Source organism: Corapipo altera, unplaced genomic scaffold (assembly GCF_003945725.1).
Source record: "Corapipo altera isolate COAL_440 unplaced genomic scaffold, ASM394572v1 22, whole genome shotgun sequence".
NCBI lineage: Eukaryota > Metazoa > Chordata > Aves > Passeriformes > Pipridae > Corapipo > Corapipo altera.
In genome coordinates, this window is record NW_020884886.1 from 3,480,616 (window position 1) to 3,500,591 (window position 19,976).

A 19,976-nucleotide genomic window follows, 5' to 3' on the forward strand; every position below is an offset into this window, starting at 1 on the left:
TTCAGTAGATATTTAGCTATTCATACTAAGTGATGCACAGACCCCTTCCCGCAGTATCCAGCACCATAGTGGTCAGAGGGATTCAAGCCTGGGTTTTTGATGAGGCAGGGAACAGACTGGCTTTTGCTGGACACCTTGACACTGAGCTTTAGACTGTTCTGATCTGTGATAAGTAATTCCACATGTAACAGGGGAAATCTTTCCTGCCAAGGAAGAACTGTATGGTCCTATGAAAACTATATGTTTCTATGGATCAGGTTTCCAATGGAAAATACTTCAATGAGAAAATGTCCAAGTTTCACTAATACTAATTTAATAATGGTTACAATGAAAAAAAAATAGAAAAGAGAGACTGTTTCTATTCATGTGATACATTCCTTTGGTTTAAAAAATCTGGTACTGAATTCTGTAGACATGTGTTAAAATGAGCTGACTTTTCATCTTTGAGGCTTCATTTCTTGCTTTCAAGTCTTATTCTCACTGGAATTTACATCTAAGATTCCAGAGCTATGCCTAACTTCCACTTACATAAAATTCCTTTGAAAGCTTATTTCCTTCCTTCCCTTCAGTTTTTCTCTTCTACATAATTCCTAACATTTGAATATTGCTATACAAAACCTGATGGGTTGTTGCTTGGGATTTTTTTTTTGTTTTTTTTTTTCTTCTTACATTTAAGATTTGCGAGTGGTTTTACTCATTTCTGGACCCAGTGACAAATGGAAGCCTGTCACACATTGGCAGCAGACTTCTGTGCTTTGACTTACTGATGAATTTCAACTGAAAATTTGCAGTGATGCATGAAGGGCTGATCCAGAGCCCTTTGAAGGGAAAGGGGACTCTGTACTCAATTCAATGCCTGGCCTGTACTGTAGTTCAGTAAAAAACTTTGAGTCTTGTTCTCAGAAAAAAAAATTAAAGTTTTATTAAAAACCCTGGTTTTTCTTTTTTGTTTGTACATGGTATTACATGTCGAGTGGATAGGTCTCCCCTAGCTGTGTGCTCGGACACTCCAGCTTCAATGGAGGATTTATGGGCATCACAAACTTACTTGTACTCAAACACAAAAGTGAACTTCAGTTCTTTGCTTATTGAGGACACGACGGATGGTTGGTCATTTCCTTCTGTTTGCCAGAAGTATTTTCTTCCTAATGTTCATCCCAATTAAAATACTAAACCATGAAGACATTGTTATGCAAAACTGATCATTTTTGGAGCTTCTTTTCAGACTTCACTTTGAGCTTTTGAGGCTCTGTCCTCAGAAATTATAAATCCCTCTTGTCCCAATGGCCTTATTTTGCTGACTAAATCAAGACTTCTAATCAGTTCAGTTTAGCAGAGCATCATGCATTTTGAGGTTTGTCATTCTTGATTATTTTCACAGCCCAGCATTACATTCAAATGTTTGTGACCGAGAAATAAAATTTGCTTGAATTCATGTAGTATCTCATGATTTTGTTCAAGTGGTGTGCTCTTCACTGTGAAAGCCAGTTTTCCTTATCTTGATATTCTTTTCAAGTCCCTGTAAAGGGGACTAGATTTTGAATTACTTTTCCTAACCATAAAACTGTACACCATGAAGCTCTTTATTTGTAATTTAGTTTAATTGGGCAATTTAGTATAATTTAATTTGATTTTAGTGGTTTTTTATTGTAATAAACATGTATGATTGCACAGAAGGGGCTTTATTTAACTTCTTTTTCATCCACCGCCTTCGTCACTGTAGTGAAAGCAAAAATTCTGTGCAGGATGGTGAACAAATGCTGCCTCTCAGTTTTGAAAAAAATAGCCTTTTGGGGGGCCATAGGAATGACAATGTATGTCTAATATGGACTTGAAATTTTTGGAGGCATGAAGAAGTTAATTTCTAAGCCTCTATGATGTGTTTTTCTTTCAAAAGGCTTAAATTGAGAAACCATTAGAGCCCCATGGAGTAGAGCAATAACAAATTTGGGCAAAGGAAATACTTTAAAACCTTCTCTTATTTTGTGTTTGGAAAATGGAAAGCATGTGGCTGAAGAGGATACATTCCCGGGAAAAGGGCCGCCTCCAGTGGGTGCACACGGAACTTGGCACAATACCATAGCTGGGATTCACATACCCAAAGTTAGACACAGAATGTGTCCATTTTTGGTCTTTTGTCATGTCCCATTTAAATCATCTCCTTTTAAATGCTGATTTATTTTTTTTTTTAATTGGAAAGACCTTGACCTCATCTTTCTTTTCTTGCTTTTGTAGAATTAATTCATGGACATTATCAACAGTTATTGTTTTTCTGCCTTTCCCAGTGAAAAGAACACAGGACAGCATTCATCAACTGGTCTTAGACACTGATGTTCACGGAACACCTAACAAAAAGGACTGGGATTTGGTTTACAGCAACTACTTAGGCTGGTAACAGTAGGATGCAAGAGAAGATGTTCCAGATAACTAACAGGAACTGTAAAAGAGGAGGCTTTATTTCCTCCTGAGTTTAGGTGTCTACCTGCAGTTTAAGAAACAGGCTTTACCCATTCTGACTGGCTTGAACATGAGGCAGTGTCCATACTGCTTTTGAGGTACTAGAGAACTGCACAGAGAAGCAAGTGAGCTTGGCTTGCCCTTCACATGGATACAGCCCAGCCAGTACTTTGAGCAGTGCCCAGCCAGTACTGTAGTATTTTGGGGCCTTTTCTCTCTCTTTTAGGGTATGTGTGGAGAAATAGGAGTATTCTTAATTCTTTCCCTCAAATGATTGAGCCAACAACCTCTATCCAGGTGGCTGTAATGGAAAATGCTGCTGTACTCACCCACTTCAATTTCTCTTGTGCTGGAAGGCTTTGGCTTGATGATATATTTTATATATTCTTTCCATAGTGGATCTGAAACCATTGTGGCTCTTTGCCCTCATTTCTTGAGGCTGAGAGGCAATTTGTGCAAGGAATGTAGGGATAAATGATAGTGCTTTTTAATGCTTTCCATACAGTCATCTTAAACCTTATGGATGGAAAGCTCCAGGCAAAGAATGTGTCCAGTGCAGTGAATTATTTGTTTTATAGAATAGGGAATAAATGTGATGAACAGCATAGCTTAATTCTTCTTTCTGTCAAGGGATTTCTTCTGAGATACATTTTGGTAGAACAATGCTTTTTGTTTGTTTATTCATTTTTATTTCCACTCATTACATTCCAAGAAATCACTTACTGCTTTCCTGAGAATCATATTTGAAGGAAACAGACCTGACATAAAATTTTCTGATGCTCTCCTTAAAATGGTTTGTGTGTGACTGGTGAGGTCAGAGGCTTTTCCGGTGCTAAGGGTGAGATACATTTCATGTTAGATATCTGTACTTTGAACAATCACATCCGTGGTAGTTTATCTATTTATTTTCATAGTTAATGCAGAGAAAGAGGTACTTCCAAGGAAGTATCCAGACCATTTTACCTACCTACTTTTGATGAGCCCGAATGACCGTGCACTGGAAGAGGTTGCCCAGAGAGGTCGTGGGGTCTCCCACGCTGGAGATATTGAAGAACTGTGAAGACACGGTCCTGTGTAATGAGCTCTAGGGAGATTGGACCAGATGACCCACCTGCAGTCCTATTCAACCTCACCCATACTGTGGTTTTGTAATAAGGTGGGAAGAGTAGTAGATGTTGGATTCCATTGGTTGAGAAGAAGGATATGCTTTGGTCAGGTGAGTCCCACCCTCAAAGAATTTAACATTGTCTCCAAGGCTTTCAATCTCTTGGGGACAATGATGACCAAGAACAAGGAATCTTTCAAGATGAATTTTTTTTTGCAGGAAGAGGTTTTTTTGTTTGTTTTTTTTTTTCCTGACGTTACAGAAAATGTGACTTCAATCATTAGAATTCCAAGTGGGTTAAAGAGCAGGTGTTATTTAGTAATTTTTTTAAAGAAGGGTAAAATCCACTGCTGAGACATGTTTTTTGACCTTCAGTAAAATTATTAAAAATACTAAAGGGCATGAAATACAGATTAAAGCCAGTTAATGGCAGTCTGGCCTTTCCAGTGAAATAACTGATAAAGCTGTTCAATAATCATGTAAATGGCTGTTTGCACAGAGGATATCTCAAGAATTTGTGGTGGCTGAGGAGATGGTCCATGCTCAAGATTAGTACCATTTTAAAGTAAAATTGGGTTTACTTGACAAAGATTTAGATCTGTTTCCTGACTGCATACATAATACAGCAGGTATTTTTTATTGCAGATATTTTAGCAGTGGTTTTTACATGGTAATTCATGGGCAACAGCATGCATTTGTCAAGCAAATGCCAGTAGAGTAATAGCCATGATTAAAAAAGAAAAGCTTTAAAAAACTAACTTCCCTTTATTTTTTGATAAATGCTAGAATTTAGATTAAGATAAAATTTAAAATGAAAAATATCCAGATGAATTAAAACATTTTATTCTTACCTCTGACATCACTGTCTTTTTTTTTTTTTTTAATGTTAGGGGATGGTGATGTTTTTTTGTTTTAATGGCAATCTTTTCTAGAACTTCACATTATGCAAATTTACACTCTTTTGCATTTGCTGGAATATCACAATATTTTCATTTCTTTCTAGGTAGGCTAGTTTCTGGAAAACTGAGAGGAAATCAAAAAACATCAATATTGTAATCAATATTGTAAAAATAATTAAAAATAGCAAAAGAAAACGAACCTAAAAAAAGACAAAGAACTTAATGTCTGAGCATTGAGACAAAATACAGAATTTTTGCTTAGCTGCATCCATAGTGCTATAGAAAATATGATCTTTAGTGTTTCACAGAGTCTTATGGAACACCAAAGGTGAGCCTTTTTGAGAGAATCATACCGAATTGAAAATATAGCACAGAACATATTGTGAAACCATCAGTGCAGTAGCATCTTCACTCACCAGGGTTTGCATTAACCCACCTTTCTGCTGAGTTTCACTACTTTAGCTGCAGAAGAATTTGTTAACTCCAAGAGGCAAAAGAGTTTGTGGGTAAAATCGAAAGGAATGACCCTGCAAGGAGATTATTTTTCTGGAAATGACATGTTCAGTGTCACAGCTTTGATTTGGTACTGTGTTTTTTTCTGGTAGCTTTACCAGCTCTCCTGTCTATGGGGAGGACAGTGATTTGCCTTTGCATGGGTCACTGAGCTAGAACTTGTTCTGCTCCTGCTGGCTCTCATCTATCACCATGGATGCCTCTAACTGTGCTTCCTGTAGTGAGGAAATTCTCATCAAATAATTTTAGATCCAATCTCTTCATGCCTCAAAACATTTCAGGGCTACCCTTTATGACCCCTGCATCGCTTTCAGCCAGCCAGCACTTTTTGTTAGTGCTGGGGAGAGATGCTGCACTCGTAACCTTGGTTAGAAACCAAGGACTTCTGGAGCTGCCTTGGGCTTCTGTGTTTATAGGGGAACATGTAAATGTATAGCTTTCACTTTCCACCTGATCTATGCCTGTGATGCTAGGATATGTTTGGGTATTCATGCCACATTACCTAAATAAATGCAATATCCATATAGTGTCACAATTCCCTCTGTAATCAGCACAGAAAATAAGTCTTTTATGGAAGAGCAGCAATCAAAACTGCATGCCCAAAGTTGGCCAATATAAATGGTCTTTCAATTCCTGGATGTCCCTATCTTGTTCCCTGGCCTCTTGTTCAGCTTGAAGTAAATGATCCATGTGGCAGCTGCTCCTGGGCACTGTCTCAGCTGGCCAAACGTGCTTGTGTTGGGTGCACTAAGGAGACCAATGACCACAATTTACCAGTATTTGTTCCCTCCTCTCATTGTGGGAAGCCAAGAACAGGAGGTGAAATGGGATCAAAGGCAGTGTTAGTGTTCATTGCTTGTGTTTACCACTCACCTTTCCTTATGTGGTGTATCCTGGGGACACTCCACAGTGATCACCCCTGAAAGACAGTGAGACTTCTCTGGGCAGTGGCAACAATTTACACACTGTGCATTCTTCTTCATGTCATAACAGAACTATATTTAGATGCAGGAGCTTGTCAGTAAATGCTCATTTATTGTAAATGCTTTGAGGGGTCATTTAAGAGCAATCTTACACCTCTATGGCATTTCAGATTTCCTTGATTTATGTTTTTTTTCATGGACACAGTGATGTAGCTATAGCTCATTAAAGATGCACAGAGCAAAACTAATATTATTTTAAGTAAAATGTATTTTATATTAAGTAACTCTTCCTGACCTGCAATATTTATAGTATTTGCATTTCTGGAACTTTTTCAAGAGGCAATGAGGTAATAATGCATAACTAGGTATACTAATTTTAGAAATAAATAAATTAGTCTTTAAAAACCCAAAGGCTGAACCTGTTGTTAAGAATCTGAAATTTGGTTTTGTGTGTAATTGCAAGGAAAAAAACCTGTAACTGTGATCCTGTAGCTATCATAAATTTGTATTTGGATGATAAAATGCTACTGTCCTGTGGTAGTAATTTCTATTCAGGGACATTTTCTATTCCTGCTTGCAGCTGTTATGAAAAGGTGCATAATTAAACTGCCATTTCTCTCTAAATTTGACTTCAGATCAGTGAAGATATTTGAAAAGGATAGTTTGCTGTGGTGCTAAAATTGATGTGGAGGTGAAATAAGATCAAGTACATTAATACTATGTTTATGCAGACTAGGAGGGTCTGCATAAGAGTTCATGCAGTTGAACTAACACACTTTTGAAGTCCATTCAGGTTAACTTTCTTGGGTGTTCATAGGTAGACAAACCTGAATTACTTGTGTAGTGTGGACTGAGAGAATACGTGCGTAAAAGAATCATGTTAGAAATTTTGAGATTCTTCAAGAGGAGACCTAACATGAGACAATTTTTAAAATTAGTAATTTTTGTCTAGTTTTATCTAGGGTTTTTTTTTTTTTAATATCCCAAGGCAAATTTTTGGCTGCAGTTAAAACTTCAAGATGTTTTTGTTTGTTTTGTTTGTTTTGAGGATGAGTGGACAAATGCAGGATTCTTTTTTAAACAATGCAGAAATGCTTCACATTTAAACTAATTGGTATGTTATCTTTTTTTCTTATTTTGCTAAATGTAGTTTATTTACAGCTAATTTCTGTGAATATTTCTTTTAATGAATTCATCCAAACGGCTTGCACTAAATCCAAGGTAAACAGCATCAGAAAACTTCATCTAGCTTGAATTTCTTAAAATTGTGGTTTCTCTTGCAGACACTACCTTCTTCCACAGACATTTCACAGGCTAATGGACAGCCAGAGGATTGTGAGACAGCTGCCAAAGTGAATGGGATGACTGGGTCAATACCTGCAAACTCTCAGCAAGAGGCAGATAGCACCCACAGTTCTCACATCACTTCAAATGTGTGTGCTGGTTCTCCTATCAAATTAACAAGCCCGGAGAGGATCATAGGCCTGCATCGAGAACTGAGACAAAACCATTGCAAAACTTACCAGGTCAGTAAAAATTTTCTCACTGTTTTTAGTTTAGTGAAATCTGTTATTCTTGGCAGAAGATACAGATATGTGAATGATTCCTTTGATTGTTGCACATTTGATTGTTAGTTTAAACAATCTGACAATAATAAATGTTTAAAGTTTTTTGTTATGTATTTTCTTCCCCATTGTTTACGTGTGGCTTGGGGCTTGTAAAAATAATTAAAAGGTTTTGCTTTCATCATGGTAAAATGATCTTCAGAAATCGTTGGATGTTTTTTAAAAAAAAAGTTGTTATGTCGATCTTGTCCTACCTTTTTTCCCTGCAAAGTTTTTTTGGGGTTTTTTTTTTTTTTTTTTTTTTTTTTTTTTTAGTGATCCAATTATTCCTATGCCCTGAAGCTCTTTATAGTAATTTCCATTAACCGCAGGAATCCTGTTAAGAACAGAGCTGATCAATTGCAATTGCATTTGTGACAGTCTGCTGCTAAACTAAACACGCAAGAGATTTCACCCTCTCTGAGACAACATAACCTCTCCATATTTATATGGAAAAAAACCCCAAATATGCAATTACTGGAGCCAGTTAGGTAGAGTAGTTACAAATACTACTCTACTGAATTTTATTTATAATCTTGGATTAAAATAAGTGTGATAAAACAAAATCATTGTTTCTGCTTTTGGCGTTAATGAAAAAAACATGGAAGATACTGAAATTTCCTTTTAGTTAAGAAATTTATTATACAATGAGATGATGACTCAGAATTCTGATAATATGTTACTTAGTCCAGTAACAATTCAAATCAAATTTCCTGCTCCTTTTCTCTCTCACTGTCACACATATAAAGGACCAATTAAAATATTGCCATAAAAGAAAACTATTATGGAGGGGAGAATGCAAGTAGCTCTTTGATTGATCTGACCTTTGTGAGCTCAAAGATTACTTTTTTATATAAATCACATGAGCTGTAATTAAATCCCAATGAAAGCAGGACATGGGCCTTACGTGGAATCACATGGGAAGCTATGGCTGAAATCAGCCACAGTGCACAGAGTGGCCTGTTTCCCCATAACATACAGAAACACACTGTGACATCCAAGGTTACGGTTTCTCTTCTTCTTTCCTCCTCAGATACCTTCAGTTGTCTCCTCCAACTCAAATCCACAGGCTGATCGCAACTTGCCCATGATCCATAAGGAAGCCCCTTGGCCTCTGCTGTCAAGGATGAAGGATGCACTGGTGCCTCTGGAGCATAGTGTCTTCTGGGCCACGAAGGGGAGGGATCAGTTATAGAAACGTGATGATGTGTTTTGGGGTCAAATAGGAAATCACCATGCAGGTGCTACTCCCCGGGGAACGAAACAGAAAAATGCCATTATGAATAAGGCATGGCTCTCTAGAGAAAAAACAGATGGCTCAACCTCAGCTACCACTGCAAAAAGCTATTTGTCAGACGTGTTGTCAGCAAGTAATAAAGGTCGAAATCCTGTGGGTAGGAATCAGCTGCACGGGAAAGAATAAAACCTGCAGAAATAAAACAAGGTAAACCATCTAAGCAATGTGATTTTTCCCATTGCTACAAAAGTACTAATATTTTTTTAAAACAAAGATACTTTATTACTTAGCATGGCCTAGCAACTAGTTAGAGATGACTGAAAAATTTACATGAAAAAGAGCTGTAATACTTTTTATGATCAAAATGTTTTTAGAACATTTGAGATCGTTGAAACCTATGGATTTTTTAATTAGCTGAGCCACCTCCCCATTTTCTTTTGCTTTTCTTTTAACAGAGGCTGTGAAGCAACCTGTTAAATCACTTTCACTTAAATGTATGACCCATTTCTTCAGTGTGCAGTGGCAGGTTCTGAGAGAACATCTGCCTTGTGTGACTGTTTCCTCTGGATCTTCAGGGAATGTAGCATCATGGACTTCCTAGAAACTAATTTTACAGAAATTGGAGGATCATTTTGCTGTGTTTCTTTAGTCTTGGGATACTTTTTAAAATTGAATTTATTTATTTTTTTTAATTGACAGAACTACAGCAGGATACCCATTTTATTACTCTAGGTGGTGGTATCTGTAAAATAGTATCCTTCAACTGTTACTTTTAAGTAACAAATTGAAGCTTAACTTACTGGACAAGTCCACAACCACTTTCTTTAGGGGACAGAGTGGGCATCATGGGTACAGTAACATCTGAGTTCCAGGGATGGATGATTCAGACTGCACTCTGTGCTGCCAGACCCCTACACCCACCACAGGGAGAAGTGGATGGGGTGCCAGGCCACCTGCACTGGCACAGCCAGGACAGCACTTCCTCGTGAACCTTTGATGGATCCTGGCTAGGGAAAGGAGGAGGGAATAGTGTGTCTGTGCAGGTGGATGTGCTGGTTGACTCCAGGAAGTTTAACTCAGCATGGTTGTAAATTCCTCAAAATACTTATTTATATTGTGATCCCACCAGATTTAATTCTTTTGGAAAACCTTCATTATTCATATCTCCCAGTTTTCTTTGTTTTTCGTCACTTATATTAGAAAAGGGCATTAACACACAGTAATACATGGCACAGTTCCTGTGCTTTTCCTCTGCATCCATTGATTACCCCAGTTGGTTCACATTATGTTACTACATTTGTTTGATGCTGCTTTTCGGAAGCCAGAAATAAAATGACTAGTTTTGATGAAATATTAATGTACACACTCACACTTTATTGTGGAAACCTGCCTTCAATTGCTCAGTTAGGTAGTGGTGCAGTTGCTTACAGCACTAACTGAATTGCTCTTCATCCAAATTATCTTTAGAAAACATACACCAGATGCCAAGGGAAATAGTCTCTGGAAGCAATGTTTTTGAGTGCTATCTAAGCGGAGGAGACACTGGTGAGATTCCAAAATATGGGCTTTTGCTTTCGTGTACCTTTCTTTTCTTCCTAATGCCAGGCCAGAACTTCTAAAGACAGATATAGCTGCTATCCAGGCATCAGCTGCTTGGTCAAATGTAAAGACATTCTGATGTGCAAAAGCACCTGTAAACACTGAATGTGTGACTTTTATGTTGATAAAATGGTGCTTTAAGAATTAGCCCTTGTGAGAGCTTTTTGGAGCTTTATCTTGATGTCAGTAAATACAGGGCCTGGTAGTTCAGTCGGAGGTCATAATGCATGAAGTGTGCTAATAATAAGGCCATTAATAATAATATCCTATGATAGTATGATAATAAGCCTTTGTTATCCTAGTGTAGCTATCTACTTTGTGTTTGGGACTATAGTAACTATCCATGAAATTAAGCCTTTTTCAATCTAGTCCTTTTCTATCAAAGATGTGTGATTTATTTTAAATTGTAAGGCTTCGGTTTAAGCTAATTAGGCTATTTGACCCCATTCTTCCTCCTGCTGGAATTAATAATTTCCTGAACAAGGGCCACAGACACACAGAGGCATAGAGGAACAGACATTTGGAAGAATATTACCTGCACTGAAGCACTATAATGCAAAACAGAATCAGGCAATTCATCCAGCAAATGGATTCTGTGCTGGCACTTCATAGCTTTGCTTCACAAGTCACAGATTTCCTGTAGCCCCTTGTGTTTTTAATTTTTTAAGACATCTTACTTCATTTCTTCCTAGTACAAAGCATTGTTTAAAGATGTGCAGATACCATGATTATCATTTGGCCAGCTGTTTCAGCTGCTCTTCATTTCTCTTAAGTAAAAATGTGATAGTTTAGACACTACAGTGGAGGAATGTTAATAAATTAGCAGCAATCAGTTTGGAGCTCTGCATGCGACACCATTGGAAAAGGTGGGTCAGCTAAAGGTTTTCTCTTTTGAACTTCTGTCCTACTCCATTTTTCCCGCTACTGAATGGGCAGATGAGAAGTGATATTCAGATTATGTCAAATAATTATGCACTAATTGATCTACAAGAAGATTAGATGATGCATTGCACCATCAAACAAGGCACTTCAAATTCTTTTACCCTTTATTCTTTAAATTATTAGGTTTGGGGTTTTTTTGAAATTAAGGGTTATCAGTAGCAATGTGCTTACAGAGCACATCTGAACAGTTGACTTGTCTTGAATCACTTGTGGTCTGCTGTTTGTCATCCATGGACCTGCACGAGTCAAATGGCATTATCTGTACTTGACCGGATGATGAGGATACTTGGAGGGAAGCTGGATGACAGCATGTTCCCTACTGACAGATGCTCACTTAGCCTGCTTCTCATTCAGACAAACTCTTCCACTTCCAAAGAAATTGTTTGAAACAGCACAGAAAACTATTTTCTAGGATCAATAGTTAGCAGCAAATGAGTGTTAACATATTCAGACAATATTTGCCCAACTCTTCTTTTCTAGACTTGAACTCCCTAATACTGAAGTCAAAATATCTCTTTTTAGCAGGAAGGTTATCTCTTTTCTCTCTAGTTTTAACAGAAGTATTACTTAAAAATAGAATTACATGGAGGCATTAACCTGAAATGGTGCCTAGTGCTTTCTAAAGGCTGTGTGAAAGATAAAAAGGGAACTCGTGGTGTACCTGTGACTACAAATGCACTGTAGAATTGTGTATCAGTTATGAGGGAGAAATTGGAATCTGAGAGTCAAAAACCACTGGACAGAATAGCCATTCTTTTATGACAGGTGAAAAAAATACATCACTTTCTTCCAACGCTGAATAAGCAGATTTCTGTAATCAAAGAAAACTAATAATTCTCCTGCAGTTGTGCCTTATCTATTTTGCTCTTTATTGGTAGGAGAGGTCATAAACAGGGAATGTAATGCAGTTTTTAAGTTCATATGCAAAGAAACAGAACACCTACGATGACAGATCATGTATATTTTAAAAGAGTTCTCTTTAGTCAATGCAATTCTTGTATTAGACTACTCCTTCTACTCCTCTGATTTTTCAGGAAAATAGCATTCCTAATATTTGAAAAAAATAGTAAGTTGCCCTGTTTTTGTCTACACTCACCTGTGCATGCAGTCTCACTTAACTAGAAAGAATTCACTATGCAAGGCCAAAAGGTGAAGTCAGTTGCCAGTTACATTTTAGGAATGTCTAGAACAGACATGCTTTGATCAGTATCAGTGGAAAGAACAAGGTCAGCATCCCCCTTAAGAACTGACATTCTGGAGAAGGCCTGGAAGGCACTGGAAAGATGACAAAACTCATTCTCTTTCAAATAAATGATGCCAGTGTCAACTCTAGGTTCTGCTGGATATTAAACATTTGTAGAAGATGGAGAAGGGTTGCTCCTGAAGCCTTCCACTCTCTATCTGTTGCTTGTCTTGTGCTATGAAAAGCTTTTATGCACGTAGGAAGTTTGGGGATTATGCTCAGTCTGTGGTCATTCAGCTGCATGCTCAGGGCTGGTATTGGTATGAGTCAGAACAAAACCAAGTTGCCCATGATTAAATTTTCTCTACTCCCTAATAATCTCTGTTTATATTTTTTTGAGTAGTAATTCTGATTTGTAAAAGTACTATCTAATACCTTCTTAGTAACAGCCTTTTCACTGAGCCCTTAAGATGATGGATATTAAAACCCCTAATTAAAACCAGGTAACGTACGAAAGATTTCTATAGTGCAGGCCTTTCTCCCAGAGCTCGATTAAACCAAGGAACTCATATATCTGTTTACAAAACTATTCTCATCAGGGCAGGGACCTTGCAGCATTGACTTAGGTCCATCCTTCTCACAGTAGCTTTTTCTTGGAAATAAAGAGAACAAGATAGGCTAGGAGAGAAAATGGGGTATTTCAGAAACATTGGCCTATTACATTTAGCTAGGAATGCAGTCTTTCCCTATTCTATGGCTCTGATGCTATCAGTCAGGATAATGGTGAACCACAGAATAATATGTTCATTTACATATAAATCTGTATAAAATACTTCTGTGCATACATAATCTCTCTATATATGTTTAGTTGCATGCAGTTTTACATGAATAAATATAGTATAAAATAACAGGGATAAGTGATTTTCTGCAGATCTTTATTTTTTTTCCTTTCTTTTTTCCTGTCTCTCTTGGAATTTACAAATAGAAGTAGGAATATGAGAAGAGACTGATTTTTTTTAAAATTTAAACCTTAAATTAAGAGGAAACTAAGACTATATAGTGAAAATTGTGGTTTTACCTTGATTCCACTGCAGGTTAAAATCCATGTTTGTATGAATCTGTCTTCCCTTTCCCAAATACCCTGGATTCCACTGGTGTATTTGCATACCCCACTTGTCAGTCCAAGTGTAGATGGCAGTGAGACCAGGCCACTGGGAGATCCTTGCTCTATAGCAGTGTAGCTCCCTGTTGTTTCTTGCTGCTGAAAGATGGGAAGAAAATGATCAGTGGGTGTATAAAATATTGTTAGTACAACTTTGTCTTGCTTTTATATGCATAAAACGTTGAACCTTCACTGGGTGGGAGTTAGACACCACTAGAGAAAGTGTCAAGCTCCCACAGTGGAAGCCAGACTGGCTTGCACCCTTGTTAAAGATCTCTTGAACTGTAGCCACTGTCATATTTCATGTAGTGTAAACTGTCTGCTTTTGGAAATCTTAATGTAGTGTGGCAAGTTCTTGAGAGAAAAAGCTATGACTTGTGAAGTAAGCAGCTCTTAAAAAGAAGAGAGAAAAAAAAAATAGCAAAAAAAGAGCTAGAGGATCCTGTTACAGATGGTGGGTTAGGTTCAGCAGGGTGCAACAGCAGCTCAGTTTCAGCCTGGTGATCCAGAGCAGCTGTGAGCCTGGCTTCCCAGGCACTGAGACTGTCTTTATGTTCAAGCCATTAGTGAAACAGGTCAAATATCTAAGTATAGGGGAGAGAGGTTTTTTTTTTTTTTTTTTTTTGGTAGGTTACTGGGAATATTTATTCAATGATTACTCAGAAAATTAAGATGTTACCCATTCTGCCTAGTCACTGCATCTTTGATTATGGTGTGAGAACATGGAACAAAGGAGAATTTCAGTAAAGGATTCTTGGAAGTTCGTTGGGGTTGTACTTGTATTATTTGGACAATTTGGAAGCTTTGAATTGCCATGGCTTCTCAGCATATGACTGGCTGGCAAAGCCTCCTTTGAGTGGGAAGCACCTGAAGCACATTGCTGATTTTTGGAGTGCAGCTCCAAGGCTGAAAATCATGAGCAATTCTTTCTCATTCTCAGTAAAAGCTGCAGCTAGAAGGGAGGATCTGGCTGTCCCTTGCCCCCACCATCTGCTTAGTGCTGCCTCTCTGCTTTCCCATCTGTGGGCTGGGGACTCTGTCCCTCAGCAGCCACATCTCCATTCCCAGCTGGCTGCAGACAGTCCCTTCTGGTAAATGGGCTTTAAAATCTGGGGGTAAGGCTGCCTAGCTGGAGGGTACTGATAGTTTGCCACTGTTTGCACAGAGAGCTTTGCTTGGGGACAAAAGGCTGTTCTTGTCACTCAAAGGAGCTGATTTGTAGGAGAAACCGCACTCCAAAATGTAGCTTCTCTATTGATAGTGAGGGACTGGACTCTGCTCATCCCTGCCACTCTTACAATTTTATATGCCTTTTCTGTGCTGAATATGATCACCAATATGAGGTGGCTTCTGAACTAACAGTTAATTAGAGACCTTTTGTGGGTAGTGGACTTTTTGCAAATGACTGTTTGTGGATGAGCAGGCAGGCTGTCTGAGGTACAAAAGCTTGGCAGAAAGAAATAACAAATGTACATACATTTTTTATATGATCTGGATACCACATCACTTTGTAAGGCAGAGGTATACTGTCCGTATCTCACAACTGGTGAGAATAAGTCTAGAGAAACTAAGGTCCAACCAAAGAGCTTTCATTAAGAGCACACAGCATTATCAACCCTAAATTAATCCATGGTTTCATGGAGGACAATTCCTAAGTCTGAGCTGGGAGGTAGAGATCTTGATCATTTATTTTTTTATGATAGCTGCAGAGGCTTTCATCCCCTAATTTACATCTCATGGCTCATATGCCTCCATTGCCTCCTATTCATGAACAGAAATTGCTGTCTCCTCAAACCTGTCAGTGTGGCTGCTCGAGTGATAAATTCCAGAAACCATTTCTGTCAAAATGAACCTACTAAAGAGTAAATGACCACAGAAGGAGCTCTGCACTAATTGTGGGGAATTAGTGGTGGGTGGCAGGTGGCTGGCCCTGAGTGAGTGTTGGAGAGGGTGTTAGAGGCGATGATCTCTTCAGCCTTTTGAAACCTAAGAAATGAAGCTGCAACTGATATGGGCAAGAATGCTGGTGTATTGCATGGACTGAATTGGGTTCAGAACAGAAAGTACCTTGTGTGCTGATGCTCAGGAGAGCCAGAAAAAAACCACTACTTGTTAACAAATAATGTGGATGTCGTCATGGGAGTCCACTATAAACTGCCTAGCCAGGACAATGATGCCAATGAATTATTCTGAATCAAGGGCAGCTGAATCAACTGCCCTTGTCCTTATGGGGAACTTCAACTTGCCAGAAATTAACTGGGAGCATCACACAGCTGGCACTAACAGGTCCAGAAAATTCCTAAAACACCTGGATGACAACTTCATGGTACAGGTACTAACACTGATGACTAGGAAAGATGCCCTCCTTGATTTTCTTCTTGTTAACAAAGGGGGTCTCATGAATGAAGTAGAGATTGGTGGCTCTCTTGCCCACAGCAACCATGAAGTAATTGAATTTAAAATCTCTGTTGACAGGAGGAAAAGTGCCACTAAAACTTCAACCCTGGACATGAGACCAGACTTTGGGCTGCTCAGGGCCCTAGTGAGTAAGGTCCCCTGGGAAAATGCTTTTGAAGGTGCTTGGGTCAATCAGTTCTGGTCATTTTTTAAGCACCACCTCCTAAGGGCATAGGGGCAGGCAATTCCAAAATGTTGGAAGTCAAACAGATGAGGAAGAAGGCCAGCTTGGCTGAAGAGGAATCTTCCTTTGGAGATATGGCAAAAAAGGAAGGTGTATGCCCATCACCCAAGATCAGGTGATGTCCCATGTGCCGTTTTGGGCACAACGACATAAGAAAGATACAAAGCTACTAACATTGAAAGGAGGGCTACAAAAATGGTGAGGGGCCTTGAAGGGAAGCCATATGAGGAGAGGCTGAGGTCACTTGGTCTGTTCAGCCTGGAGAAGAGGAGACTGAGAAGAGACCTCATTGTAGTCCATAACTTCCTCGTGAGGGGAAGAGGAGGGGCAGGCACTGATCTCTTGATGATCTCTTGATGACCAATGACAGGACACAAGGGAATGGCCTGAGGCTTTGTCAGAGGAGGCTGGATATTAGAAAGAGGTTCTTCAACCATAGTTGGGCATTGGAACAGGATCCCCAGGGAAATGGTCACAGCACCAAGCCTGAAGAGTTCAAGAAGCATTTGGACAATGCTCTCAGGCACATGGTGTGATTCTTGTGGCTGTCCTGTGCAGGGCCAGGAGTTGGACTTTTATGATGCTAGTGGGTCCTTTCCAAATCAGAGTACTGTGATTCTGTGATTCTGTTATATCTGACACCTGCATCTTTCCCAGAATAGCACATTCCTCTTGTCCCTCTTGTAGATAACTCTCTGAGACTGTGATTTGCACTGACTTTTGCATGTGGACATACAGTTGACTCAACATTTCCTGGTTCTTCTCTGGTGACATGACATGACAGGATTCACCTCATCATAATGTAGGTTTAAAATAGGCAAAGTGCCTTTTCAATTCACTGACTATAAGTGGAGTGGAACTACCTCAGATGTCAAGTCTACACTGCAGGAAAAAGGGAAGATGATTCCCACCCAAGGAACTTTAGTAGTAAAGTGACTAAGGTCATGTGGGACTTGGTTGTGGTGACCTGGTGCTGCCTAACAGGAAAAAGACTTGAAATCTTCCTCCTGTGTCCTAGGTGACTGTTCTGAACACCAGACTACTCTTCCTAAAAGAAAAAATGGACATTAACACTTGGAAACCTCTCTTTTGTGTTGTTCTAACTCTTTTTTGACTCTTCTCCCTGAGGACTTTTCCCTTGTACTTATACATTGTATTAACTATTTAGTTTTGTCTTAATTTATGGTCACAAACTCCGGATTCACTGTGAGATGTTTAGATACCAGTTTATAAATATATTAAACAGGAAATTAAACATGCATGTAGATCTGAAGCCTTATTGACCTGACAGGTTCTCCCAAGGCCCCAGGAGATGAGAGGCAGCATTCATCGAGTGAGGCATTGAGCATATGCCAGGTGTAGTGCTAATACTCTCATGCTTTTGCATAAAAATAAACCAGATTCACTGCTCTTTATTTGTGAACTATGCACTCCTCTTTACTTGTGCATCCTTCCTCTTGAGTAATGTAAAAAAGAGGACAATGCAGAAGAGAGGGAAAAAACTTAAAATTAGTGTATTCAAACACATGAATTCAGCCTGAGCTGTGGAGAGTTCTCTTCAGTGGACTAGTAGCTGCAGCACTGCCATTCTCCTGGGAAATCATCTAAGCACATGTGTTTCCTTCCTGACCTCTTTTGTGTTCTTCTTCTTCATTTCTGTGTCCTAAGTAAGGTGATATTAAAACAATTCCTTGTTGGTATGCTTCCCTGGGAGCTTTACAGAGTGTAAAGGAGGGAAGTGGTTTCTGCTGCTCCTAAATTAAAAGCAATTGCTCAGACTCCGAATCTCTAGAAGATGAAATGTCTACTAAGAATGAGTGCTGCTCTTTGCATTGGCAAACTGGATGCTGGGGAAAGAATAATGTGATTGTCAAGACACATCTTTCAGTTCAATAAACTATTTTGAGAAGAAGGCTCTGCCTCAGTTTAATAGGAGTCCTTGGAAAAAAAATTTCTAAATTCTAGAATGAAAACAAAAACTTCTTTTCTATTTTGAAATAAACATACTCTCTTCTTCAGTACAAGGGTACATTGTAAATTAGGCTTTTTGTAGATATATGGGATATGAATAAGACAATTGCCTTGGCAGTATTGTTAGAACTAATAACTTCTGTGTGGATAAATCTGACCCTTTTGGAATGTAAAAACATTCATATTTTATTTTCTAGCCTGGCTTTTCCCTCAGAAGAGGTTGTCTTTTCTGTAAGGCTTATTTGAAATGTCATGATATACAGCCTATTATGAATTACTACTTTAGAGCTCTCAGTTGAACAGAGGTTGTAGCAATATATTATTTTGCATCTCTCAACTGCATACTCTGGAAGCTTAATATCAGGGGCCTCCTTCCTGCCCCACAATGATTGTTTTGGGACTAATTACCAAGTCACAGTGTTGTACAAAATGTCTGAATCAGCTTGTCAAAGTCCTCCTTGATTGTCAGCGGAAGGAACTGCATTTCCATCTGTGTGCTTTATATAGGGACCCCTTTGCATGGGGATTTCCCCTCCCTTCTGTCCCTTGGCAGAGAGTTTGCACTGCTCCCGCAGTCAGTGCACCCGGTGTGTTTTCCCTTGGCAGCAAAACCATGACATCCTCAACCATCACAGGGCTGACACCCATCCATTGACACTCAAAGAAAATAAAACATCAGGCCCTGGGAGCTGCACTGCTGCCTTCAGTTTATGGAGCCATGGGATCCTTGGTATTTTTGAGTTGCTGCAGCTGAACCCAGTGCTATCTGTAAGTGACCACACCATTAAAAAATCAACTTCTAATTTATTACCTCATTTATAGGCCCACTTGGTAGACTTCTGACATAGTTGAACTTGCATTCAATGATTAATGTGAAATAAAAGGTAGTGTTACATGGCCCAGTTAGATTAGATGCTCATGATCTAATCCTGTCAGTCAGCCACAGCTGTTAACCACTTTATGTCCTCATAAAAGACTGTACCTGTGCTGCTGTAGGTTTTCAGGCTAAAATAAGATCATATTATAATAAGAGTAATAGCCAGAGCTTATATAAGAGAATAGGATAATTATACATAACCAGAAGTTTATAGGAGGATATGCTTAAACAAATATAATTTTTTTACCACATAAAATGTTATGGTGATTTTTCAAAGTCACAAGAAGGTTTTAGGAATCCAGATTTCACTGCCTTTCTTTTAGGTGGTAATTAACTTCTCTTATGTCTTTGAAAATGTCCCCTATATTATTGAATTTGATTATACATACCATATATAATCACTTAGGACCAAAGTTGAGGAATTCTTTGTGATTTTTAAAATCTTGGTTTTATTTGGTGCAAATTTTCAATTGAAGTATTTACCCACTGGACAGTATAAATAAAAGTAGTTGAAGAACCTCAGGGTCCTGGTAACACTGAAGAACCCTGTGACCTGGTAACATTCACCTTTGTAAAACCTGGCAAGCGACAGGACTGTTGAAGAAGCATTTCATCTCCCTGGGCATCAGGAAGCGGCTGCAGATCTGACTGCTACTCTTCAAGGACAGTCACATGTGGGCTTAATGGGAATTAACAGATTCCAGAGATCGTAAATGAATGTTCCCATTAGGAAGGATGCTTTTCTTCTCACCCTTTTTGTGTGTCGAGATCGATATCTCATCAGGGGAAACCTTCAACACAGAATGTTTTGAACGAGTGTACGATAAGTAACATTCTCTTTACTGCATGTGGGCTATAGGAAA

General features: G+C 38.8%; 1 protein-coding gene across 5 annotated transcripts in view; it reads left to right on the forward strand.

Annotated features, from left to right (window-relative positions):
* The window catches only part of CUNH4orf50 (chromosome unknown C4orf50 homolog), an 86,705-nt gene that overhangs the window by 28,130 nt on the left and 38,599 nt on the right, over positions 1–19,976 (forward strand). For 4 of the 5 annotated variants that reach the window (XM_027642636.1, XM_027642639.1, XM_027642637.1 and 1 more), the window contains 2 exons: positions 7,169–7,423; positions 8,535–8,945. In XM_027642636.1, coding sequence (XP_027498437.1) covers positions 7,169–7,423; positions 8,535–8,696 — 417 coding nt within the window. In that variant the 3' untranslated portion in view covers positions 8,697–8,945. The remainder of the gene's footprint in view (positions 1–7,168; positions 7,424–8,534; positions 8,946–19,976) is intronic. The other variant, XM_027642638.1, reaches the window with a different exon arrangement.